A 26,275-nucleotide genomic window follows, 5' to 3' on the forward strand; every position below is an offset into this window, starting at 1 on the left:
TAACTTTAAACTTACACAAGAATTAAAAAAATCATTCAAAGAACTCCATCTGTACCCTTCAGCCAAATTTGCTTTCTCTCCCCCTCCTTTCCTCCCTCTCTCCCTTCCTCTATCCATCTGTCATTTGAGAGTAAACTGCAGATGTCATGCTGGCTGATCTTAGGCACTTAAGCATGTATTTCTAAAGAAGGACGTTCTCTTACATAACAACAAAACAATTGTTTGAATTCAGGAAATTTAACATTGATAAAGAACTATCATATAATATATAGTCCATACTTAAATTTCTACAGTTCTCCCAGTATCTTTTATGGCACTCTCCCCCTATCCACCCAAATCTAGGATCATACATGACATTTAGTTGTCATGTCTCTTTAGTCCACAGGTTGCTTTTATAATCAGAAACAAATTTAATTTCTAAGAATTGTGTTTTGGAAAGTAATAGCATTAAAATGTTGAAGTATGTTGACTTTGGGTATTATTGTTTTCCTTTTTCTTATTTTCTGCATTTTATTTATTTATTTATTTATTTATTTTGTCTTTTGTTGTTGTTGTTGCTATTTCATGGGCCGCTCCCGCGGCATATGGAGGTTCCCAGGCTAGGGGTCGAATTGGAGCTGTAGCCACCGGCCTACGCCAGAGCCACAGCAACGCAGGATCCGAGCCGCGTCTGCAACCTACACCACAGCTCACGGCAACGCCAGATCGTTAACCCACTGAGCAAGGGCAGGGATCGAACCCGCAACCTCATGGTTCCTAGTCGGATTCGTTAACCACTGTGCCACGACGGGAACTCCTATTTTCTGCATTTTAAAAGTTTTTGTGATGAAACAGTATTACTTTTTTTTAATAGAAAGACATTGAAATTGTTTGATAAATCTAATCATTTTATAGCTAATAGCAGCATAGCAAAGATTTAAAGATTAATAATGGGAGAAAGGAGACAGTGGCTTCTTAAATCAGAATCATTTATAGTAGGACATTAATTTTACTTTCAAACATTTCAAATGTAATCTTCATTTACGTATAATTTTAGGACCAAGCATTTGGGGAACTAGAAAAGAATAGTGATAAATTTCTACTTGGAACATCGTCTTCAGAGAACAGTCAGCCTGCTCATCTTCATGAACTGCTGTGTTCACTGCAGAAACAGCTGCTGGCATTTTGCCATATCAATAACATTAGTGAGGTATGTGATTTTTTTTGCCCTTTATGGTCATTTCTCAGGGATCTGGAAACTCAGGTATTTGGGTAAACTATGATATTTTTATACTTTGAATCTTCCAAAGTGGTAATTTAGGAACTTTCTTCCTCAGAACTCAAGCAGCGTGGCATTGCTTCATAAACATCTTCAGCTCTTGTTGCCTCATGCTACAGATATTTATTCACGTTCAGCAAATTTGCTCAAAGAAAGTCCTTGGAATGGCAGTGTTGGAGAAAAATTAAGAGGTATGTATGGTAATCGGTTTCATATTTAATCAGTGGTTATAAAGCAAGAGTTCCTAACATTTCCTAAGAGGGCCTGAAACTTCTGAGTGGAATAGGAATGACTTTGAATCTTTCATATTAAAGTTTCCTTTCATCTTGGTCTTGGGGTGATGGTAAAAGTAATTGAACTGATTAATCTTGAAAGAGCCTAATGAGCATGACAGAGGTCTAATTTAAAGGTATTGTGTTATATATACTCAAAAAATTAATATTAAATGACATAAAGTAAGATTTTCGTCTGCTATTTCTTTTCTTTAGCATTTGCCCGTGTTCCTCCTTCCTTCTTAAAATGCTTTTTCTTTTCTCTGTCTTCTTTGTAGTCACAAGCCTATATTTACACATACTTATCTGATCATTCTTTTTCAGTAGATTCCTATAAGCTCCTTTTTCTCGAATGATATGCCTTTTAATGTTTAGAATCCTCTGAATTTTGCTATCTATTCTCTTTTCTCCAAGAATGATCTTAACTGGTCCCATTGTCTTTAACCACCATGTATATGTTGACTCCTATATGTGCATCTAGCTGAGAACTCCTTTTTCACATGAGAGCCTTTCTAGGTGTCTTCTAGGAGCCTTTCCTACTAGGTATCTTTTCTTGATTGCCCCAGAGATAACTAAAATTCAATGTCTATCCAAAAGCCAACTTATTTCTGAATTTCCCCGCTGGAAAAAAGAAATAAACTGAGAAATTAAAGCCATTGCTTATTAGACACCTCCATTTTGTTGTTCCACAAGCATATAAAATTTAATGTGTTCAAATTGAACTCATCTCTGTATGGTCCTCCCTGCCCCCCAACATACAGTGAAATGTTGAAACAGAATTGGCTTAAAGCCAGTACAGATGATAAAAAGACATGCTTTGAGGTTAATTTAATTTAATTTAATTTGGGGGGGGGTCTTTTTGTCTTTTTAAGGGCCGCACCCATGGCATATGGAGGTCCTCAGTCTAGGAGTCCAATCAGAGCTGTAGCTGCCGGCCTGCAACACAGCCACAGCAACGCCAGATCCGAGCCGTATCTGCAACCTGCACCACAGCTCATGGCAACGCCGGATTCTTAACCCATTGAACAAGGCCAGGGGTCAAACCCACATCCTCATGGATGCTTGTCAGGTTCATTAACCGCTGAGCCACAATGGGAATTCCTGATTTTAATTTTAAAACGAGTAAATTTGGTTTGAAAAACAAAAGACTTCCCTCTCTAGAATATAAGCATCATGAAAGCAGAAATTTTTAGCTCTTTGTTCATGGCTATATCCCTTTTGCCTATACTAGTGTCTGGTATGTTGTAGGTCTTCAATAAATATTTCTTGAGTAAATCTGAAAATGAGAATAAATTTATGAGTGAGAAATTCATAATGCATTTTAAGGGAAACAGCAATAATCTTTTGAGTTTGTTGACCCAGGGGTATGTGTGCTTTCTGATAAAGTGTCTTTTGTAATCACTTTCTGTAAGTTAGTAAATACTACCATACTAGTTACCAGAGAGTTATATAATAATTCAATGAAGAGTTATTGAATTAGTGTACTCTAGTTCTAGGCAGAAATAGTATCTATTAATTTTTTTTAAAAGTTTGTTTGAAACAGTTGATCTATGTTAAATTTCTTACCCTTCATAGATGTGATATACGTCTCAGCTGCAGGCAGCATGCTCTGCCAGATTGTTAACTCCCTACTGTTACTCCCAGTGTCAGTGGCTCGACCTTTATTGAGTTATCTTCTTGACTTGTTGCCACCTCTTGACTGCCTTAATAGACTCTTGCCAGCTGCAGCTCTTTTAGAAGACCAAGAGTTACAGTGGCCTCTTCATGGTAAGTAAAGATAGTAAAGGAGCAAATAATGCTTTTTGTGAAGAGTTGTTCTTCTTGCATGCAGTAGGCAAATCATATCTGACACTTGGGTGTTTAATGTAATCAAAAGGTAAGTTTGTTTCTGTCTGAGAGCTTACAGTCTATAAAGTGGCAACTGAGATGGGAAAATTTAAGAGTTGCTTATATTTAAGTGTCAAGAATAGAGTCTTTATCTGGGAGTTCCCTGGTGACCTAGTGGTTAAGGATTTGCCATTGTCACTGCTGTGGCTCCAGTTCTGTCCTTGGCCTGGGAAATTCTGCATGCTGTGGGCTTAGCCAAAAGAAAAAAAAAAAAAAAAAGTCCTGGAGTTCCTCTCGTGGCTCAGCGGTTAACAGACCCAACTAGTATCCATGAAGACGTGAGTTCAATCCCTGGCCTTGCTCAGTGGGTTAAGGATCCTTTGTTGCTGTGGCTGTGGAATAGGCCGGTGGCTTTGGCTCCAATTTGATCCCTAGCCTGGAAACCTCCATATGCCATGGGTGTGACTCTAAAGAGACAAAAAAAAAAAAAAAAAATCTGATCATCAGGTTTGAATAGTGTATTTCATTCATCCTAAGACATACTTTTTTTCAAATAATAACATGCTTTTTTTCAAATTTTGACATGCTTTAATTGGGATACATAAAATGGATGACAGGAAAGCATTGTTTCATGATTCATTCAACAGCATAGTGGCACATTTTACAATCAGTGGATTGATTTGGTTAAGTTACTTCTTAAAAGACTTTTAGTTTTAAACCTTTGACAGTAAAATATTTTGTGTTTTGGTTGGGTATATAGATAACTGAATATGAAAGATGCAAGATGGAAACCTATTTTTCTGTGTTTTTCTTTTTAGGTTCTCTGTAGGAAATAGGCATAACACGTGAATTCACTCATAAAATGTTGATGATTTTATTCCATTGAATATAGCTTAAAATATCATGTCCAGAAAACCTGGATGTACTTTTCCACTGAAGTCTGTCTATCCTAAGGCTATCAAAGGAGTTTCATTATTGAAATCTTAAAATCCTTTCAAGTTTAAGTGAGGTCACATGCTTTATTGGAAAGAATTTTGGACTAAGGCATTAAAAGGTTTAGATTTTAGTATTGGCTCTGCTTGGAATTTGGCTGTATAGTCTTAGACAAGTCAGTTGTAACTTCTTAAAGCCCTGGTTTCTTCTGTAAAGACTGGGATTAAACAGAATACTTTGAGGGCCATTTTATAATCCTGTGGTTCTGTGACAGCTGGATTTAGATGAAGTCAAGTGGTAAAATTACAGCTGTATCAGGATATTGATTAGGCTTTGTATGGAGTCATTCCAGGTTTAATCTTGCTTTTTTTTTTTGTCTTTTTGCCATTTCTTGGGCCGCTCCCGCGGCATATGGAGGTTCCCAGGCTAGGGGTCGAATCGGAGCTATAGCCACCGGCCTACGCCAGAGCCACAGCAACACCAGATCTGAGCCACGCCTGCAACTTACACCACAGCTCACAGCAACGCAGGATCCCTAACCCACTGAGCAAGGCCAGGGATGGAACCCACAACCTCATGGTTCCTAGTCAGATTTGTTAACCACTGAGCCATGACGGGAACTCCTAATCTTGCTTACTAAAGCATCTCAGAATTTACTAAGATTTACTCTATTTGTATTAGGTGAAATAGGTGTCATTTTATTTTGGATTTTTGTATCTGTGTTCATAACTGATTTTTTTCCACAGAATTTTCCTTTTCCATACTACTGTTGCAACATTTTTACTACCATAGTTATACTAAATTCATAGCAACAGTTTGGAATCTTCCATTTTTTTTTCTTTTCTCTGAAATAGTTTGTATAATCTAGGGGTTATCTCTTCTTGAAGGTTTAAAAGACTTTATAAAACTATCTGTGCCTGGTGTTTTTTTGTAGGCAGATTTTGGGTACTAATTTTCTTTTTGTTGGTGGTTATTATTCTCTTCCAGCTTTTTGTTTCTTCTCAAATCCATTTTGGAAATTAATATTTTTTTCTTTTTTAAAAATTTTTATTTTATGTTGGAGTATAGTTGATTTACAATGTATCAGTTTCAGATGTACAGCAAAGTGTCAGTTATGCATATACATATATCCATTCTTTTTCAGATTATTTTCCCAAATAGGTTATTAGAAAATACTGAGTAGAGTTTCCTGTACTGTACAATAGGTCCTTGTTGGTTGTCTATTTTATATGTAGTAGTATATATATGTTAATCCCAAACTCCTAATTATCACTCCCTTACCCTTATCTCTTGAAAGTTAATGCTTTTTCAAAAAACGTCATTTTGTTGGTTTTCAAATTTATTGACACAAAGTTGTTCATAATATTCACTTATGGTTTTTAAAAATCTCCAATGTATCTACAGTTCTGTCTTCTTTTTTATTTCAAATTTTAAATTTATGCTATCTTATTTTCTGGATTAATTTTATTTGTCCCTTTTATTAATGTTTTCTAATAATCAGGTTCTGGATATGTTACTCTTTTCTGTTTTTCTTTTATGATTTCATTTTATCTGTTCTTTCTGTCTAACTGTAGCTTTATTTTATTTTAAGTGAAGAACTTCTAAAAACAAATGTACAATAAGAACTCTGGGAGTTCCCATTCTGACTCAGTGGGTTAAGAAACTCATGTAGTCTCCGTGAGGATGCAGGTTAAATCCCTAAATGCCTTGCTCAGTGGGTTAAGGATCCCATGTCACCAAAAGCTTCAGTATAGGTTGCAGATGTGGCTCAAATCTGGTGTTTTTGTGGCTGTAGCATAGGTCTCATGTGTGGTTCCAATTCCACCCCTAGCCTGCGAACTTGCATATACCACAGGTGCTGCCATCAAAAAAAAAAAAAGGCATGGGTCCAGATATTAGTACTGGACAATTCTGATTTCCGGCCTTAAAAGCATTAAACAGTACTATGTGTCATTTTATTTGATCAGTCTTATTTTGATTTTGGAAGGGTGAGTTACATCAGTTACTGACTCTTATGGTAAAATTTGATCTCTATAATGAAGAGTAGGAATAGAATCCATTGGGATAATTCTGCCATATAGTTTCAGTGTTTATCTTAAAATTGGTAACTTTACGAAGGAAATTTTTATTTTATTTTATTTATTTATTTATTTATTTATTTTTTTGTCTTTTGTCTTTTTTGTTGTTGTTGTTGTTGTTGTTATTTTTGCTATTTCTTGGGCCACTCCCACGGCATATGGAGGTTCCCAGGCTAGGGGTTGAATCGGAGCTGTAGCCACCGGCCTACACCAGAGCCACAGCAACGCGGGATCCGAGCCGCGGCTGCAACCTACACCACAGCTCACGGCAACGCCGGATCATTAACCCACTGAGCAAGGGCAGGGATCGAACCCGCAACCTCATGGTTCCTAGTCGGATTCGTTAACCACTGCGCCACGACGGGAACTCCCGGAAATTTTTATTTTATAGCAGACTTATCTGAATGTATTTTAAATCAGTCTAGTAAAGAGAATATATACAGAAAATTTCATAATTTGTGTTTTCTTTATAAAATATTTTGCTTCAGTATCTTATTGCAGTGCAATAGAAATGAAAAACCTTGAGAATCTGGAATACCTGATAAATTGCTAATGATTTTGTCTTCAGGAGGGCCAGAACTGATCGATCCTGCTGGCGTACCATTACCTCAGCCAGCCCAGTCCTGGGTGTGGCTTGTGGATCTGGAAAGAACAATTGCTCTTCTTATTGGGCGATGTCTTGGTGGCATGCTTCAGGGTTCTCCTGTGTCTCCAGAGGAACAGGACACTGCATATTGGATGAAAACACCACTTTTTAGTGATGGTGTAGAAATGGACATCCCGCAATTAGGTAATGTGCTTCTCTGAAACATTTTGAATACATGCTTATGTTTGTACCTCCTCCTTCTTCATTTATTCTGGGTTTGCTGAATTAGAGAACTGATAGAATGCAAATTCAGTATTTGCAGGGTAGGGGATCCAAGACTGTAAGTTGAGGCCCTCAGGAAGATAGTTAAATCCTACAGCATTGAATAGTGAAAACAGCCCCCAAACTGGGGAAATGCGGGTCTGGTCCTACTCTGTTGTTACTTATCACTCATTCTGAGCAAGTCATCTAACTCATAAAAACGGGAAAATGCTTGATTATTTGTGTTCTGGGCCTTAGAGGTTGTAAAACTGCTTCATGGTATGTAAAGCTCTGGAAGGTTACTTACCATAACTTACTAGGACCCAGGTCATAAACACCTCTCAGATGTGAATGCCAGTCCCTTCACCGCCCAGTCTGTCCTGCTTTTATGCTGATGATACCTTGGTGATTCCCCATTTTTTTCCTCCCTACTTAACTTGCCTTTGAGTTTCCTCTCTTGCCTCATCTCTCATTTGTCTGCTTTGTTGGTAGGCTAGCTCTCAGTTGGTCTAAAGATGCAGATTTCTCCAGTTCCTGAACAGATGGTCAGTCGTTTTATCTAGAATTGGTCCTTTATTCTCTTTGGGTCTCTAATTTCAGTTGTTCAAATAATGAGTTAGATAGCCTATATGGCCTTATTAGATTTTAAATGTATAATTTTTCTTTTTCTTTTTTTGTATTTTTAGGGCCACATTTGCAGCATATGGAAGTTCCCAGGCCAGGGGTCAAATTGGAGCTGTAACTGCTGGCCTATACCACAGCCACAGTAAAGCCAGATCTGAGCTATGTCTGTGACCTATACCACAGCTTGTGGCAATGCTGGATCCTTTAACCCACTGAGCAAGGCCAGGAATCAAACCTGCATCCTCATGGGTACTAGTCGGGTTCTTAACCCGCTTAGTCACAATAGGAACTCCCTAATTTTTCTGGTAAGAGGAGACTCAACATCCAAGAAGGAAAGTATAAGAGAAAACACAGTCTGAGAGAATCTCAAGAGGGAAAACAAAAAGGAGAAACCAAGGCAAAATTCACGGAAGTATTCTCTTTTGAGGTTGGAGGGTTGGAGAGCGAGAATGAGAGCTGTTGAAGATTTTTCTCCTTTTCCAAATAGGAGTGTATGTTCATTGTTTCATTTATGAACTGGAAAGTGATTCTGGTCGTGGCTGATGAATGCTAGACTGGTGCTTAGGAACATTTGTATCTAAAAAAGTAGAATTGTGATTTTTTTCAAGGGGTATTTAACATCATAAATATTTTTCCAGTGCTATCAGTATTTAACTCTGTGATAGTCCCAAATGTCCTCCTGAGGACAAAAGTATCTTTGTCACTGCCTTCGTCGTATTTCTGTTATGTCTCCTTAGTTAACTGGCCTTTGTTATGAATAAAATCAATTTCAGCTCTGATGTTGCTTTTTAGTTTTTAAATTGTAAAGTCATGAAACTATTAAAATGTTACATTTTGTATTTGAGTGCTTGAATATATTAGGAAAAGGGTATTATCTTCGTAAAATTGTAAAAACATGATAATTCAGATATACTATGGGTTAAATTGACTCTGGGTATTAGCCCGAGAAACTATCATTTAGAGAATTGTTGTGTTTTTTAAATGGAAAATGAATTCTTTTCTTTTTTGCTTTTTAGGGTCGCACATGTAGCATATGGGAGTTCCTGCACCAGGGGTCCAATTGGAGCTGCAGCTGCTGGCCTACACCACAGCCACAGCAATGTGGGATCTGAACTTTGTCTGTGACTTACACCACAGCTCATGGCAACACCAGATCCTTAACCTACTGAGCAGCCCAGGGACCGAACCTGCATCCTCATGGTTACTAGTCAGGTTTGTTACTGCTAAGCCACAATAGGAACTCCAGGAAAATGAATTCTGAATGCCAAATGTCCCATTGAAAAATTAGGAACCACCTCAACAAATGTAAATATCAATTGAGGAATTGTTCATGTAAGTATCGCTCTCTGAGCTCTCTTTTTTTTTTTTTTTTTTTTAAGCTATTTCTTGGGCCACTCCCGCGGCATATGGAGGTTCCCAGGCCAGGGGTCGAATCAGAGCTGTAGCCACCAGCCTACGCCAGAGCTGCAGCAACGCGGGGCCCAAGCCGCGTCTGCAACCTACACCACAGCTCATGGCAACGCCAGATCACCAACCCACTGAGCAAGGGCAGGGACCGAACCTGTAACCTCATGGTTCCTAGTCGGATTCGTCAACCACTGCGCCACGACAGGAACTCCTCTGAGCTCTCTTGAATCATACTTAAGTGATTATTTTCCCTTAACTCTAGAAAAAAGAAAAAAAAATCTTGTCTAGTCTCTTTCCCAATGGTCCCATGTTTCTCAACAAGGCTGTCATTCCATTTTGAAGAAGAGCGTTCTTTGTTATACAGGACTGTGCTGCACATGTAGGACATTCAAGTTCTCTGGCCTCTTCCTCCCAAAATGCCAGAACTCCTCCCTGGAGTCACACATCCTTCTGGAGGGGATGAAAGGGGTGATACTCCACCTAATTGAGAAACATTAAAGAACTTTACCTTTGTAGCATCTACTTAAAATGATTTGAAGTGTATCATTTCATATATGTTACGTAAATATGGTAAGATTTTATTTATAGCACCGAAATTTTTGAGGCTTGAAATGGATAACTTGTGTAATTTTTTTTTTTTAGACAAATGTATGAGTTGCTTATTAGAAGTAGCTCTTTCAGGAAATGAAGAACAGAAGCCTTTTGATTACAAATTGCGGCCTGAAATTGCTGTCTATGTAGACTTGGCCTTGGGTTGTTCAAAAGAGCCTGCTCGAAGCCTTTGGATCAGCATGCAGGATTATGCTGTTAGTAAAGGTAAGATGAAGTGGATAAAGGAGGTAAATATGTAGATACCTGTGTTACCAGCTAATATACACATATGTAAATAGAAAATCACAGGGGTCACCCTATTACTTATTTATAGAAAAAGGAATTTTACAAATAACACTTTAAAAAGTTTTCTTTTTCCTGTTTGTGGAAAATACCCTGTGTATTTTTCATATGTACATGTATTCCACTAGAAGAAAATGCACCTTGGGAAAATTGTGATTTATATGAAAAATAAATTCAGAGGTATTGTTTCACCGTTGAAGTATTCCATATAATGTAAATGGATCTAGTACGAGTCTGTTTAATGAATCTCTTCCATTTGCCAGCCCTAGAGTAAGAACTGAAAGGATATGTATGTAGAAGTCTGGTCATTTTCCTCCTCTGTAAAATGTTCACTCATTTTACAGTGCTGATGAATAAAGTTTTAAATAAGGTTTACTGGTTTTTTTTTTTTTGTTTTTTTTGTTTTTTGTCTTTTTGTCTTTTAGGGCTGCACCCACGGCATATGAAGTTCCTAGGCTAGGGGTCCAATCGGAGCTGTAGCTGCTGGCTACGCCACAGCCATGCCAGATCCGAGCCATGTCTGCGACCTATACCACAGCTCTCGGCAACGCTGGATCCTTAACCTACTGAGCGAGGCCAGGGATCGAATCTGCATCCTCATGGATGCTAGTCAGGTTCATTAACTGCTGAGCCACTATAGGAACTCCCAAGGTTTAATATTAGGTACAGTAGTAAAGTGCTATGCAAGTATGTGATGGTATTTCAGTTTCTATATATTATATGATTAATAAAACCAATTTTATGTACAAGTTTTCACAGGATATACCTGATTTTTTTTCTCTCTTTTTTAGCTCCTATGTTTTTCTCTTTTATTCATGGCTTGGATTGTTCAGAATCAATATCCCTAGTTATCTTTCTCCACATTTTTCTTTCTTCTCTTTTAATCACTGCTGCCCTGTTTCTTCCTTCTGTGATAGAAATGGTAAAATAAGTTCATTTTTACCTTTCATTTTGTATATCATTCAGATTTTTAAAAATAAATCTTATTGGAGTGTAGGTGATTTACAGTGTTGTGTTAGTTTCAGATATATAGCTCATTCTGATCTTTAAAACACCAGTGAGATAATGCTTTTGAAAGTTTAATTTCATACAACTTGTCATTTATTTATTTCTTCATTCTATTGTGTTGACTCTCACCAGAGGTAGAAAAGTAGGATAATGGAGGAGAAAAGAAAAGTTTACTTTTTAACTTATACTTTCTGATATTCTCACATTTACATAATTTTCTTGGAATATGCAGTTTGGTTTACTTTTATATCATATTGTCACTTGTTTCATTGCAGTGAGAACTTTTAAGAATTGAATATAAACATACATACTATGAATAAAAACTCATTGTATGTCTCCTTTTGCTGAATTGCTTATATACTGTAGCCTTGACTATGTACCTAAATAGTAGAAACGTTTCATAGTGCTTAGTATGAAATGACCATAACTTTAATGAAGGTGTTTTAAAAGAACCCATTATTTAAAAAATTGCATTGGAGGATAATCCCTGCTAAATTTGAAACACTGCAAATGGTGTTACTTCACTTTGCTTTTAAATTGAATATTAGCCTTCTTGAAATGACGTTTTACTTGATTTTAAGTCATAGCAGTTCTCAGAATAGCAAGCAGTCCCTTGGAACAGATGATCTCTCAAGAACCCAATGTGGAAAATTTTGCATATAATATAGACTATCATTTTAAGATCTCTGTGGGCTGTAAGATTTTCTTAAACTCTGGCATGTTTACCTTTTTTTCACCTATAAAATAGAGAAGTCTGAACTTAATTTTTTACCTAAGCATATAGAAATGACTGGAAAACCAAATTGTGAAGTTTTATTTCTTAAATTTGGAGTTTTAAGAAGGGGATTGAGAACAAAGTTGGAGTTCCCATTGTGGCTCAGCAGGTTAAGAACCCAGCTAGTATCCATGAGGATGTGGGTTCAATCCCTGGCCTTGCTCAGTGGGTTAAAGGATCTGGCGTTGCCCTGATCTGTAGCATAGGTTGCTGATGCAGCTCAGATCTGGCATTGCTGTGGCTGTGGTGTAGGCTGGCAGCTGCAGCTCTAATTCGCCCCCTAGCCTGGGAACTTCCAAATGCCAAAGTTGCAGCCCCCCCCCAAAAAAAAGACCAAAAAACAACCACAACAAAAACAAAAAACAACAAACAAAAGAACAAATGAGTTAACTTGGGACTTAGTATTTTCCAACAGTGTTTCGTTTGGTTTTGTTTTTAAGTAGCATGGTAAGTCTGTTAACAGAGTCTAGCAGACATTCTGGGGGTAGAGTAGACACTAGACCTTCGATCCCCATTTGGAATCTACTGAATGTATTGCATTTCCCCCCCCATTTTAAAAATTAAAGTATAGTTGATTTACGATGCTGTGCCAATTTCTGCTATATAGCAGAATGACCCAGTCATATATAAATACATTCCTTTTCTTATATTACCTGTCTCTCCCAGGTGTATTGCATTTTTAAAGCACAATACTGGTCTGCTAACGTGGAATTAAAGAAAGCTGCTGTGACTAGTTCTTATCATTTAATGCTGTGACTTGAGTTTTCAAATGCATGTACTCATCTCTGTCCAAATATTTCATTTCTTACCCACCTAAATGTACATGTATTCACAGTATCTACTTTAATGGCTTCTAATACTGGATACACACTTGACTAGTTTACTTGGTATCTCCACTGGGATTTCTAATAGATAGTATTCAAAACCAGATTCCTGATTTCAGATACCTGTCCACTCAAAGTGTTCTTGTGGTCTTCTCTCAGTAAAAGCCAGCTACATTCTAAATACATTATAGTCATCCTTAATTTCTCTCATTTTTGCATCTGATCCATCAACAAATTCTTTCAATTCTGTCTTCAAAATACATATGGAATCTGACCACTTCTTACTACCTCCACTGCTAGTACTTTGGTCTGAGCCACCATCATCATTTCTCACCTGAATTATTGCAACAACTGCTTCTGCTGTTGCTGTCCCTGTAGTAAGTTCTCCACTCAGCAGTTAGAGTGAGCCTTTTAAAATACAAATTATGTCATGCCATATCTCTGTTCAAAGCTTTCTAATGGTCCTTCCCATATCCCTCAGAGTAAAACCTAAAGGACTTGCAATGGTCTGTGATGCTCTGTGTGATGTGCTCCCAGGCAGCTTTCTCTTGTCTCCTACCACTCTTCTGCATGCACACTTTGCTCTAGCTGCGCTTGGCTCCTTGAACTCACTTTAGGACCTCCACATAGTTTTTTTTGAAAGGACACTGTTTCTATGTGGCTTCTTCCCCTATTTCATCTAGATCGCTGCTTAATTTTCACTTCATTGGAGACCTTCCCAAACCAGCCTTTATGAAATAGTAAACCCACACAGTACAGTATTTCCTTTTCTCCTTACCCTGCTTTATTTTTCTCTGAGCACTTTTCTGTCATATTAATGTTTTTATTTATTGTCTCCCCAAGTCTCCTCCCCCTAACTGGAATATATGCTCCTTGAGATCTGGAACTTAGTTTTGTTCACTGCTGTACTCCTAGTACAGTATGCAGGATCTAGTAAGTGAATTTATTAAATAACTGCTTAGGAAAACAATAAAATTCAGGTGTCGGATTACTAAAGCTATTAAAATTACCTCTGAACTGTTTCCTGTTATAAGTCAATGCATCATTTTTATTTTCAGATTGGGACAGTGCAACTTTAAGTAATGAGTCACTGTTGGACACTGTGTCTAGATTTGTTCTTGCAGCTCTTCTGAAACACACAAATTTACTCAGTCAAGCATGTGGAGAAAGCCGGCAAGTAACTTAAAACTATCCTCAGACAAATATTTGCTCTCATGATGTTAGAAATTAGGTAACTTTTCTATTTTGGTTCTTTATTTAGATATCAGCCTGGTAAAAGCTTATCAGAAGTATACCGTTGTGTGTACAAAGTTCGAAGTCGTTTACTTGCTTGCAAGAACCTTGAGCTTATTCAGACCAGGTCATCATCAAGAGACAGATGGGTAAAGTTGGAAATCAGTTAATTTCTATGTTTTTCTTCAGGCTGTGAGAGATAGCTCCATATTGGTTTATGTGAGAGGGAAGAATGTGCTTTAATTATTGCATATGTTAAATAAATGTTGAATAGTTCTTTTTGTGGTGAAAAAAATTAGATGAGTAGAAGATTGAGGGTTTATTTACCCTCATATTTATCAAGTGTGATATGACTGCTAAGAAAGTTTATATATTCTTAGGTCATATAAGTAATAACAACAAATCAAATTGTCCAAATCATATTAAATACTATTCCTTTATTTTATGCTGATCAGACCACATTTGAATTATCCTATTTGATTTGGGATGCCATAACTTATGAGGGATATTAGCAGATTATCTTATATTGGTGAAAGATCTGAATATCATCTTATACAAGAACTAGAAAGTGTCAAAGATGATTAGCTTAGAAAATGGAAACAGGGGAATTGAATGATAGCTGCCTTAAAAATACTTAATGGGCTTCCATGTTGGAGAGTAAATAAATACATTCCCTGATGTTCCAGAGGGCGCAAGTAGGACCAAAGGGTAACAACTGAATGGAGAATTGTTGTTAGCTAAATATAAGAAAAAAAGTCTTCTGGTGATTAAAGTTGTCCCCTACTAAAGATTGAAAACTTTTATTAAGGATGTTCCAGAAGTAACAGCAAAAATGAGATGATTTCTAAAGTGCTTGATAGCCCTGATAACATGATCATGTAATTAGGGAGCATAGCCTGAAACATCACTTTCAGAAGTGCTTACTTTAAAACTTCGTACATTAGATGTTTTGTACTCCATTTTTTAAACCATGGATTAAAAAAAAATTGTCTCTACATTTGTATTATTGTACTTACTCTTTTGGCATGTACTGATTTAATATTTGTGGTTCTGACTCTTTGTTAGTGACCTTGAATGCCCATGGAATATATTAATTTACTGTTTCATTGAGGCTCCAGTTTGAAACTCACATATTATGGGGATAAATGACTTTTTGTGAGTCTGACTGCTCAGTATCCCCATCTGGCCATGAATCACAAAATAACATTTATTTTCCAAATAAGGATATCATTAAAAATTTTTATTTGTGCTTTATATTGAAATTGGTGGGGAAAATAATAAACTGTTATGGCATTTTTGACTCTACTTGATGTAAGGACTCTTTTCTAAATAACTGCTAGATAGCATAACCATCATGAGAAACATAATTAACATTTTCCTTACCAGATTTCTGATTTTTGGTTTTCTCAGGGGCAAAGTAAAGGAAATAATGAAAAACAATACTTTTTGTATAATTAAAATTTACTAAGAGAATAGAACGTAAATGTTCTCACCAAAAAAAATTTTTTAAGTACTGTTTTGTTTTAAATTAGAGTTTTTAAACATTTATACAGAGTAATAACAATACACAAACTTGAGGGAGACTGAATGGAATCAAACAATGTTCTTTAATTACCTTTTATACTTAACATCATATTCAATTCATTTTAGGTTACAGCTCTGTTAGCAATTTGCAACTGAATAGCAGTATATATCATTCAATTTATAGCATGACAGAATACTGATGAAGAGTGTGTTAGGTGTCTGTATACATTCTTTCTAATCTTTTCAGATTTATCCAGGGTATCTTTTGCATTTTCGTAGTAAAATTCATGTGTTATTTCTGCTATTAGTATTATTTTCCATGGTAAAAAAGTCAAGGTTTTAATGAAGTTTTTCAAAGTTTTTGAAAAATATATTCAGCGTAGCTCTGATCATTTCTTGAAGATCCCAGAAAACCAAGATTCTGCAGATGCTGATCCTCAGGAGCATGCATTTACCCGGACCATTGATGAAGAAGCTGAAATGGAAGAACAGGCTGAGCGAGATCGGGAAGAGGGGCATCCTGAGCCAGAGGATGAGGAGGAAGAACGGGAACATGAAGTGATGACAGCTGGCAGTGAGTACACTCTTCTTGCTTTACAGATATACACTGTGGCATTCTTTTTGGTAGGGAAACTGGCTGTAGAAGAGAAAGGCAAACATTTCTTTATAATTTTTCTAAAAGGATCTGATATTCTCCTGATGATCTGAACAATATTACATAACATTTCAGCTCTTACAACTGTGTTAGTTCCATCCTGAAGGTATTAGATTGCATGTTTTGGGCTGAAAAGCTCTGAAAGCAGGCTTTTGGAAATAGTACCTATTCCGTCGAGCCTCATTCATGAAGTAATTTTGATGTCCATGAGTCATTGGATAGGGTCGTTCAGAGTTTGTTCTCTGAAGTGTACCAGGTTGTCCATTGGCCTGGCCAACCTCTGAGTGGAGAGGAAGAGAGCCCCTTTTCCGTGCCTATTAGGAGAGCCCAGTTATTTTCCATATGTAAAACTTTTAAAATTATTAACTTCACTGACTACACTGCTGTTTTCAGTAGAGAGCAAGAAAGTATTATTAGCTGGTGAATAACATTTTTCATACTTTTATATTCCAAGGCTACAGATAGTTTTAAAGAGAACTATCAAAGCTTAAACATTTGTTAGTATCTGTTGAGTGATTTGGCTCTTCCAAGTTAAAGTGTGTATTCACTTTGTAGCTTAAGGCATTATGGTTAGTTAATGCATTTGATATTGGGACTGTCTGTATATTTCAGTCAATTTTATACCTAACTTTATTATCAATTTGTGTTCTGCATATTTCTAAAGAAAGATTTTGAGGTGGCTCAAAACAAGACCAAAGTACATTAAAACAAAAAGAAAAAGATAAGGTCCAAATGGAGAAAAGGGTTTTAAAGATGAGGAGGGGGAGAATAATTATATTTTAAAAGCCGAGGCTGAGGAACTTGTGCAAATGAACTTGTCTTAATTTAGAAATTCTTGAAAGCAAAGATCAAAGAGGAAAACACCCTTAATTATTAGTAAATAATAACATAACCCTCAGTTATTAGTAAAAGCATAATAATTACCTGGGGAGTAATAATTTTTCAACTAGCTACCTTTTTGAGCACAGGTTAAATGCTGGACACTGGATGAAATACTTCACATTCACATAAATTAACTTATAATCCTTTAAGTCTTAGAAAATGATTTCTAGTATTACTCTATTCTAAAAATGGACAAACTGAGGTTTAAGGAGGCAAAATTAAATGTCTAGGGCCATAGTTAGTAGCAACTGGAATTAGAATCAAGTCTGCCCAAAATTCTAGTGACCATTTTCTTGATTACCTGAACTGATTTCCAGCTCTGGACTGGTTTGTTGCTTTGATTTTCTTAGACATAAGGGACTTCTAACAGCATAATGAATATGTTGTCATAATAATACTGTGAAACACTCAGATCTATTTTTAAAGTTTATTCTTCCATGTTAACAGATGAGTCTAGTATTTTACTAACTTTTTTGCCTAGGTTCCCCATAAAAAATAACATCTCCAAATTTGAGAAAAAAAAATTTTCTAACTGTAAAATAGCAACTACTGAATCAGAATCTTATTAAACCCACTGATTTTTTGCACTTGTGAATTGGGAAGGGATGGCATTAGACAGACACTCCTGGTGATGCCATTTGACTCTGGAGTCAATCTTAGCTGTGTATTATAACCAGATTCTGTTTCAGCAAAGACCTTTAATGGTTGTGCTTATTTAATGTGTTCCAAATACAACAACGTGTAGGTGTTAGGAATTATATGGACTTTGGAAGGGGAAAGGGAGCTTTTCATTATAATTAATGCAACTTAAGTTTTGTTTGTTTCTTTTGCAACCTGACAGTTTTCAAGCCCAGGTCATGAACATTTCAGAAACAGGAAGTTATTTTATCTAACCCAGTGCTTCTCAGACTTTAATGGCCTTCAAAATCAGTTGGAAGGCTTGTTAAAACACAGATTGCTGGCTCCATGCCTAGAGTTTCTGTTACAGAAATTCTGGGATAGACCTAGTATATTCCATTTCTAATGAGTGCCCAGATGTTGATGCTGCTCTTCTGGGACCACACTTTGCAAACCCCTGATCAAATGCATAAGAGTAGAAATAAAATCAACCAAATCTAAATTCTGTAAAGGCATCAGTATTTCCTATTGTGATTTTTATGAAAAGTTTAATATATCTGTATTTTTTAAATAAGATTTTAACTTTTGTTACTTTGCTGTACTTAATGCCTAAAAAAAGTTTTTCCCTCTTTAGTAAGTTTTTGGTCCAAACTTTTTGACTATTTTTATTGTTATTTTCTTTGCTTTTCTCTCCCCATGTGTTAAGACCTTGTTTTTGTGTTGCATGTTACAGAAATCTTTCAGTGTTTCCTCTCAGCCCGTGAAGTAGCTCGTAGCCGAGATCGAGATAGAATGAGCAGTGGGGCAGGGTCTGGGGCTCGAGCCGATGATCCACCTCCTCAGTCTCAGCAAGAGCGAAGGGTCAGCACAGACCTTCCCGAGGGTCAGGATGTGTACACTGCTGCCTGCAACTCCGTGATTCATCGATGTGCCCTGTTAATATTAGGAGTAAGTCCTGTGATTGATGAGCTTCAGAAACGAAGGGAAGAAGGACAGTTGCATCAGCCTTCTACAAGTGCCTCTGAAGGGGGTGGACTTATGACCAGGTGGGACTGACTAGAAACTTAAAACATCTTTCTCCTCCCTTTATTTAATGAAATGGTTTATTCTCAAAGTTATTGTGTTCTGAAATTAACACAGACATGGAGGAGGAAATAGAAATTGAGGAGGATGAATTTAAAGTAATGTAAAGTGTGGTACTAATTCAGCCTGGAGTATAAACTTCAGATTCAATGAGGAGACACAGATTTTCATACATATAAATAACAGAATAGTTGAGAAACACATAACAGTATTTGCATATCTCTGTAATGTAGTGACATGAAAGTCTTTCTGATATAATCGAGACAGACTTTGTGCTTAGACCTAGCTAAGAATCAGGATTTTTCCATCAACAGATGTAATTACTCCTCACTGTGTGTGTATTTTATCTCTGTGCTGCTAGTTGCATTCAATTTTATGTTCACTAACAGTCCCAAATCGAAAAACTTTTCTTTGTGCATGTGAGACAGGAGTGAAAGTCTTACTGCAGAGAGCCGACTAGTCCACGCAAGTCCAAATTATAGACTGATCAAATCGAGGAGTGAATCTGATTTGTCTCAGCCTGAATCAGATGAAGAAGGTTACGCACTGGTAGGTATATCTAGATTCAGTAAAGAAGGATTTGTGTGTAGATACATAAGGCTTTGGTTAGAGTAAGTAATATACATTTGTTTCAGACAAAAAACTTTTTTAAAAGAACTTTTAAGAGAAATGAGGTAATTGTATTGCATATTCATCACCTATGTGTTAAGGACTCTCAGATTTCTATCTTTAGCTCTGCCGTCTTCCTAATCTCCAAATTCATGCATCTAATTTTTATTATTTTTTGTCTTTTTAGGGCTGCACATGTGGCATATGGAAGTTTCCATGCTAGGGTCCAAATTGGAGCTGCGGCTGCTAGCCTACACCACAGCTCACAGCAATGCTGGATCTTAATCCACTGAGTGAGGCCAGGGATTGAATCTGCATCCTCATGGGTACTAGTCAGATTCGTTTCGGGTGAGCCATGACAGGAACTCCCAAATTCATGTATATGTGACTCCTTGGTGGACATTCTACCTGTACATGTCAGGTGACCATAATCTTAACCTATCCAAAATAAACTTCTCTTACTCCCAAACTTCTTCTCCTCTCATATTCCCTATCTAAGTAAGTGCTATTCTTAATTACTCAGGCTGGAAACCTGGGCTCATCCTTGACTCTACTTTTTCTTAATTCCAGGTCCCTGCAACCTCCTCACTCCCCACAATCTATTTAGACAAATCTTGACAATTTCAACTCTTAACATCTTTCTGATATGTCCTGTCCATCCCTCCTGTAACTGCTGTTTCAGACTTTCCTTCTTTTCTGCCTGGACCAGTACAGAAATCTCCAAACTGGTTGCCCTATCTCTTATCCCATGCCCATCTTTGACATTTCACTAGAATAATATTTCTAAAATACAAATCTGTTTTTCTTTTTAAAAATTTTATTATAATTCATTTACAATGTTCTGTCAATTTCTGCTGTACAATACAAAGCTGTTTATATCTCCTCTATTTACCAACTTTAAGTAGCTCTCAGTTATGTGTCAAAAAAGCCTGAGGACCTGGACTACAGGCATTTAAGGTAAACGTCAAATAAGTGAGATGCTGTTTTATATGTGTGTGTGTGTGTGTATATATATATGTATATATATGTGTATATATGTGTGTATATGTAACTCTCAAGTAGGAAGTAAGGTATGCTATAATGTAATGAGTAAAATAAATTACGGAATGAAAACTGTCTAAAAGATTCCTTCTATTTGAATAGCTTTGGACATGGAGTTCATAGCTGGGTTTTCATTTTGGCTGTTGCTTTACCTTATATTTTTGAGGAGCATGGATTGCTACATAAACATAATGCTGTTGTTTTAAAACAAACTTGTAAGCGTGACAGATTCCCCCTCTAAGGATAGGTGAACAGTATCTTCAAGTTTCATTTATTTTTTTTGTTCTTTTGCCTTTTATTATTCGTTCCCATTCATATCTCTGTGCTCCCAATTCACATTCCTAGTCTTGTAGTCTACTGAGATTCCTCTGTCCATTTAATTTTTCAAAGTTGATCATTCTCATTATCTAGTCTCCCCAGCCTTGTGGTAATTTTGTAATAGAACATGTCACTTCTCTCCTCAAAACCTCCAATGACTTTTTCCTCAGAGTAGAAGCCTAAGTCCCTACAGGGGTTTTTAAGACTTGAGGTATCCTGGCCTCGCTCCTCTCTGATCTCCTCTGCTGCTGCTCTTTTTCTTGGTAGACTCTTCTGCTACACTGACCTCTTCACCACATAACTTCCCCACAGGGCCTTTACATGGCTGTTTCTTCTGATTGGAATACTGTTGTCTGCAGGCAAATTCCCTCACTTCTGCTCTTCATTCTGATGTTACTTTTTCAGTGATGCCTACCCTGACCACTCTATTTAAAATTACAGTTTGTTTTCTTTTCCAGATATGCACTCTTTGTTCCACAGTAGGTTCTATTGATTTTGCCCTTGGGCAAGACACTTAACCTTTCTGAGCCCCAGCTTCTTATCTTTGCAATGGGGAATAACTACCTGTTACACTTGCTCAGGTGGGTTTTTAAAACATGTTGAAAGTTATGTTTTAAAAACATAATGAGAAGACAGATAAATGGAGGTGGCTTGAAACTAGATTTAACTGCCAAGTCTAGTTTCTACAGAATTCTAAAAAGATTAATAAACACATTTTTGAAAAAGATGGACTCTTGATCATCTTTCCTTATGGAATATTTAGAATGATAGTGTCATAAAAGGTGAAAAAACCAAGAACAAGAGAGAACAGATTCTCTTGTAAATGAGGCAGCCTGGGCTGAACCTTCAGCTTCAGAGAGCCTGGTATAGACAAAGAGGAGCAAGTAGTGGGGGTGTACTTAGGGTTTTTCCAGTTGAACTATGTTACCCTTCTGTCTGAGGTTATTTAGGATTACCATTCCTATCTTTGATATCTATTAGTACTTCATTTACTCTGAATTGTTAGTAAATGTTTTCTTAAAATAACTGAAGTTAATCAGTTCAGTGCTAAATTTGTGTTTCATAAAGAGTATTATGTGATCGGAGTTCCTGCTGTGGTGCAAGGGGATCAGTGGTGTCTTGGGAGCACTGGGATGTAGGTTCAATCCCTGGCCCCGCATGATAGGTTAGGATCCAGCCTTGTTGCAGCTGTGGTTTAGGTCCCAGCTGTGGCTCCAGTCTGATCCCTGGCTTGGGAATTCCCATGTGCTTCGGGGAGGCCGGAAAGGGGAAAAAAAAAAAAAAAGAGTTTTATGTGATATCCTATTTAATTCTCTGTCTTAGTAAACAGAGAAACCTAAATGAACATTTACACAGTTAAACCCTGATTGACAGTTGTCACTCTCATCAGTATTTCTTTTTCTTTTTTCTTTTTTTTTTTCTGTCTTTTGTCTTTGTCTTTTTAGGGCCGTACCCGCGGCATATGGAGGTTCCCAGGCTAGGGGTCTAATTAGAGCTGTAGCTGTTGGCCTACACCAAAGCTGCAGCAACACCAGATCTGAGCCGCATCCTGCAACCTACACCACAGCTCACGGCAACACCGGATCCTTAACCCACTGAGCAAGGTCAGGGATTGAACCCGAAACCTCATGGATCCTAGTCGAATTTAGTTCTGCTGCGCCACGACAGGAACTCCTTTATCAGCATTTCTTACTGTGCTCTCCCAATTTATCCCCCACATTTCCCTACTCTCCTATTTCATGAAGAATTTGATTTAACATCCATGAATAAATACTGTTTATAAAAGTATAAATTAGGTGAATAAATTATGTCTAAAAGAAGCTGAGAGAGGAAAATAAAGCCCTGAGTAAGATTTCCACACCTCTGCACATATCCTGTGGTGGTGTATTACAGATTGGCCACCAAATAGGAAAAAGCATGAGTTAATACGATTTAGTGTCTAAAAGGTAAGACTAAACCAGGTTTTCAGGAGAAACTTAGATGTTTCTCGTTCTGAGGCATGAGATAAAAGGTCCTGTGTAATAAAAATGTTATATACATGAAATGGTAATATCTTTATAGCTATTGTGACAACTCTTTGGTATTTGGTCTATCAAATGGCCTGAGGACATACTTATTTCTGGTGTGCGAGCGCGCGCGCGTGCGTGCGTGTGTGTTAGACAAAATGTATTTATCCACAGTGTGCATGCATATGTCTGTATGTGTTAGCAGGAAAAGATTTCCTGAACTGATCTGTTTTATTACTTCTGCACGCATTCTTCTTTGCCACAAACTTTTTTATTATGTGATAGAATACAGTTGAAATTGCCAAGACCATAATGTCAAGTCTATACATAAATTTAAGTCACATGGTTTGTTTATGGCTGGGTGTACATATGAGAGAGTAGATAGTTCTCAACAGTGCCTCCCCACCACACACACACACACACACACACACACACACACACACACACACACAGAAATATACTCCCATTCTTCCTAAAAGCCTTCACTCTTTATTAAGCTGTCTGCAGTTTCACCAGTTTGAGATTTCTTCTGTTATTTAAAAGCGTTTTAAAATATTTTAAAATACTACCAGAAGGCTTAGAACTATGTATCAGATTCTCTTCTTCTGTATACTTAGCCAAGGCTAATGAGAGTTGAAAAGAATGGAAAGTGAGGATAGATCAAGTAGTTATTTTGGAAAATGGGACTTTGCTATAGCTGCTTTAGGCATCTAGGACTTGGCTACAGAGGATATTAATAAGAGATCATGAACTCCCTGGTGACTCAGTGGCTTAAGGATCTGGCATTGTCACTGCTGTAGCTCTGGTTACTGCTGTGGCACATGCTCAGTCCCTGGCCTGGGAACTTTTGTATGCTGCAGGTGCTGCCAAAATCATACTGTGTTTGGAATATAAAAGACAAAGATTCCAAAGAAGAAAAGGTGACAACAAAGAAAAACTTCTACTGTTTTACAGTGTTAATTGGCTTTATATTTTAGTATCTTAGAGTCTTGTGCCTGGGCTCTCTTACAGCTGTTTTCACTGGGTTTTTAGAGATTTTTTGTTCTTAGCCTGGCATGACTGGTGAATAAATAGCGCATTGCTATAATTATATAGTTTATTTTTTATTCCAATATTCAGTTAACTCTTAATTGTAAAATAATTTTCACAATTTTATTATTTATTTTTAACTTAGAGTGGAAGACGAAACGTTGATTTGGATTTGGCATCATCTCATAGAAAGAGAGGTAAGCATTAACTATTAAATATCTGATGAAATTAAGTAGCTCTTTTTATGTCTGATGTATTTAGATCTGTCATTGAAACATTTTATCAGAAAAGTTAAAAGGAAGATCATTTTCTTTAAAATATATACCCTTAAAAAGTCTGGGACTGTCTAGGAGTTAATCAGTTTTGTTTCTCATTTGTTGTGTGTTTTGACTTTTTAAAAGTCCTGTAGAACTCCAGAAGCAGTACTTTACATTGTGGGGGGTTATGGACATAATTTGCCATGTTTTAGCTCACTGGTAGAGTAGCTATAGTTTAAAAGGTGTTACAGGGAGAACTATTTATCCCATTTGCCTATCATACACACATTCTACTTTCAAACTGAAAGTTTCTAGTTTTTTCCTCCTTGCCTCTCAAGTTAGAGAATGTGAAAGATGAGCAAATGATTTCTTTAAAAAACTTTTCCCATGAGGAACAATTTTAGAGTGTCATCAAGTGTTAAGCTCATTTGTTAAAAGCTGTATCTTAAGGAATAATATAGTTACCTCGTTTATATGTACAAGTAGATGGAAAGAACAGCACTTTTAGATAATACAACTCCAAGGTAACTAAAAACTCTCCAAATATTGTTCTCTATTAATTGGCACTTTTATTTTTTTTTTTTGTCTTTTTGCCATTTTCTTGGGCCTCTCTCGCAGCATATGGAGGTTCCCACGCTAGGGGTCGAATCGGAGCTGTAGCCACCAGCCTACGCCAGAGCCACAGCAACACTGGATCCGAACCTCGTCTGCAACCTACACCACAGCTCACGGCAACGCCGGATCGTTAACCCACTGAGCAAGGGCAGGGATCGAACCCGCAACCTCATGGTTCCTAGTCAGATTCGTTAACCACTGCGCCACGACGGGAACTCTGGCACTTTTATTTTTATTGAACGCTTTTATCCTCTGGTTGTGAAAATGTGAAATGTTCCAGATATCTCCTGGTGGCAGTTTCCTAAAAGCCTGTGGGAAAACTGTTTTTTTCCATGATATTAAAAGTCTTTTGTATTTCAGAGTTAAACTCTTCCCTTGATAGCTTCCTTGGCAGGATGTTAGGTTCCCCTACAGAAAAAAAGGAATGAGAGAAAGAAATTTCACACACAGCTTTTTCTTTTTTGTATTTATAACTTAGAGGAAGAAATGTTGGTACTTAGAATGCAGAAAATGATTAATCTGAACTATTAGGAATTCTAAAGACTAGAGATGGTGCTTTCTTTATTGTAAAGTTTTAATACTATGGTGTATCAAGGCTGTTGGGTTTCTAAAAAAATTATAAGGTATTTGTGATATCAAATAAATGGTTAGTATAATGTGCAGTATGTATTTTATTATTTTTTAATTCTTTGAAAATTGGCAGTTCATGTGCCATAACTAGCCAGAGTACCTTTTTCTTAACCATGTGATTTAGAAATTAAATTTTGGGGGAGTTTCCATTGTGGCGCAGTGGAAACAAATCCAACTAGGAACCATGAGGTTGCAGGTTCGATCCCTGGCCTCGCTCAGTAGGTTAAGGATCCAGTGTTGCCATGAGCTGTGGTGTAGGTCACAGATCTGACATTGCTGTGGCTCTGATGTAGGCCAGCAGCTATAGTTCCGAATCACCCCCTAGCCTGGATCCTCCACGTGCTGTGGGTGTGGCCCTACAAAAAAAAATTAAAATTTTTGGAACAGCTTTATCTTTTTCATGTTGCTTGGTTCAGATGAAGATTGTTGCTGTCAGAGTTCCCGTCGTGGCGCAGTGGTTAACGAATCCGACTAGGAACCATGAGGTTGCTGGTTCGATCCCTGCCCTTGCTCAGTGGGTTAACAATCCGGCGTTGCCGTGAGCTGTGGTGTAGGTTGCAGACGCGGCTCGGATCCCGAGTTGCTGTGGCTCTGGCATAGGCTGGCAGCTACAGCTCCCATTAGACCCCTAGCCTGGGAAACTCCATATGCCGCGGGAGCAGCCCAAGAAATAGCAAAAAGACAAAAAAAAAAAAAGATTGTTGCTGTAATTTCTGTTTTATATTAAGGAAAACATGGCTCCAAACTTATTGAGTGGCATAAATGATCCAACCTATTACTTAAGAGTTTCCTACTGTACTAATCATATTTATAAGTGATAGTCTGTTGGTTAAAATTGTTCTTTTCCCTCAACTATTTATGATACTTTTGGAAATATAAATTTGAGATTCAGTCTATGGTAACTAATTATAGGACAAATTAATCATTGGAATAAAACAAAAAGTGATATCTTTGGTTTTGAATTGAGAATAACCTAGAATTAAGTATAAATTACTTAGGAGGAATCACTGTGACACTTTAAAATAACT

The 26,275-nt window shown here is 37.1% G+C and overlaps 1 protein-coding gene across 21 annotated transcripts in view; it reads left to right on the forward strand.

Moving 5' to 3' along the window:
- The window catches only part of HERC1 (HECT and RLD domain containing E3 ubiquitin protein ligase family member 1), a 197,978-nt gene that overhangs the window by 78,107 nt on the left and 93,596 nt on the right, over positions 1-26,275 (forward strand). For 15 of the 21 annotated variants that reach the window (XM_021093938.1, XM_021093989.1, XM_021093952.1 and 12 more), the window contains exons 15-25: positions 1,037-1,189; positions 1,317-1,449; positions 3,106-3,297; positions 6,937-7,158; positions 9,889-10,062; positions 13,806-13,920; positions 14,009-14,129; positions 15,907-16,078; positions 18,366-18,705; positions 19,171-19,291; positions 23,891-23,942. In XM_021093938.1, coding sequence (XP_020949597.1) covers positions 1,037-1,189; positions 1,317-1,449; positions 3,106-3,297; positions 6,937-7,158; positions 9,889-10,062; positions 13,806-13,920; positions 14,009-14,129; positions 15,907-16,078; positions 18,366-18,705; positions 19,171-19,291; positions 23,891-23,942 — 1,795 coding nt within the window. The remainder of the gene's footprint in view (positions 1-1,036; positions 1,190-1,316; positions 1,450-3,105; positions 3,298-6,936; positions 7,159-9,888; positions 10,063-13,805; positions 13,921-14,008; positions 14,130-15,906; positions 16,079-18,365; positions 18,706-19,170; positions 19,292-23,890; positions 23,943-26,275) is intronic. The other 6 variants (XM_021094060.1, XM_021094074.1, XM_021094069.1 and 3 more) reach the window with 1 other exon arrangement.

Source organism: Sus scrofa, chromosome 1 (genome assembly GCF_000003025.6).
Source record: "Sus scrofa isolate TJ Tabasco breed Duroc chromosome 1, Sscrofa11.1, whole genome shotgun sequence".
NCBI classification, from domain to species: Eukaryota; Metazoa; Chordata; class Mammalia; order Artiodactyla; family Suidae; genus Sus; species Sus scrofa.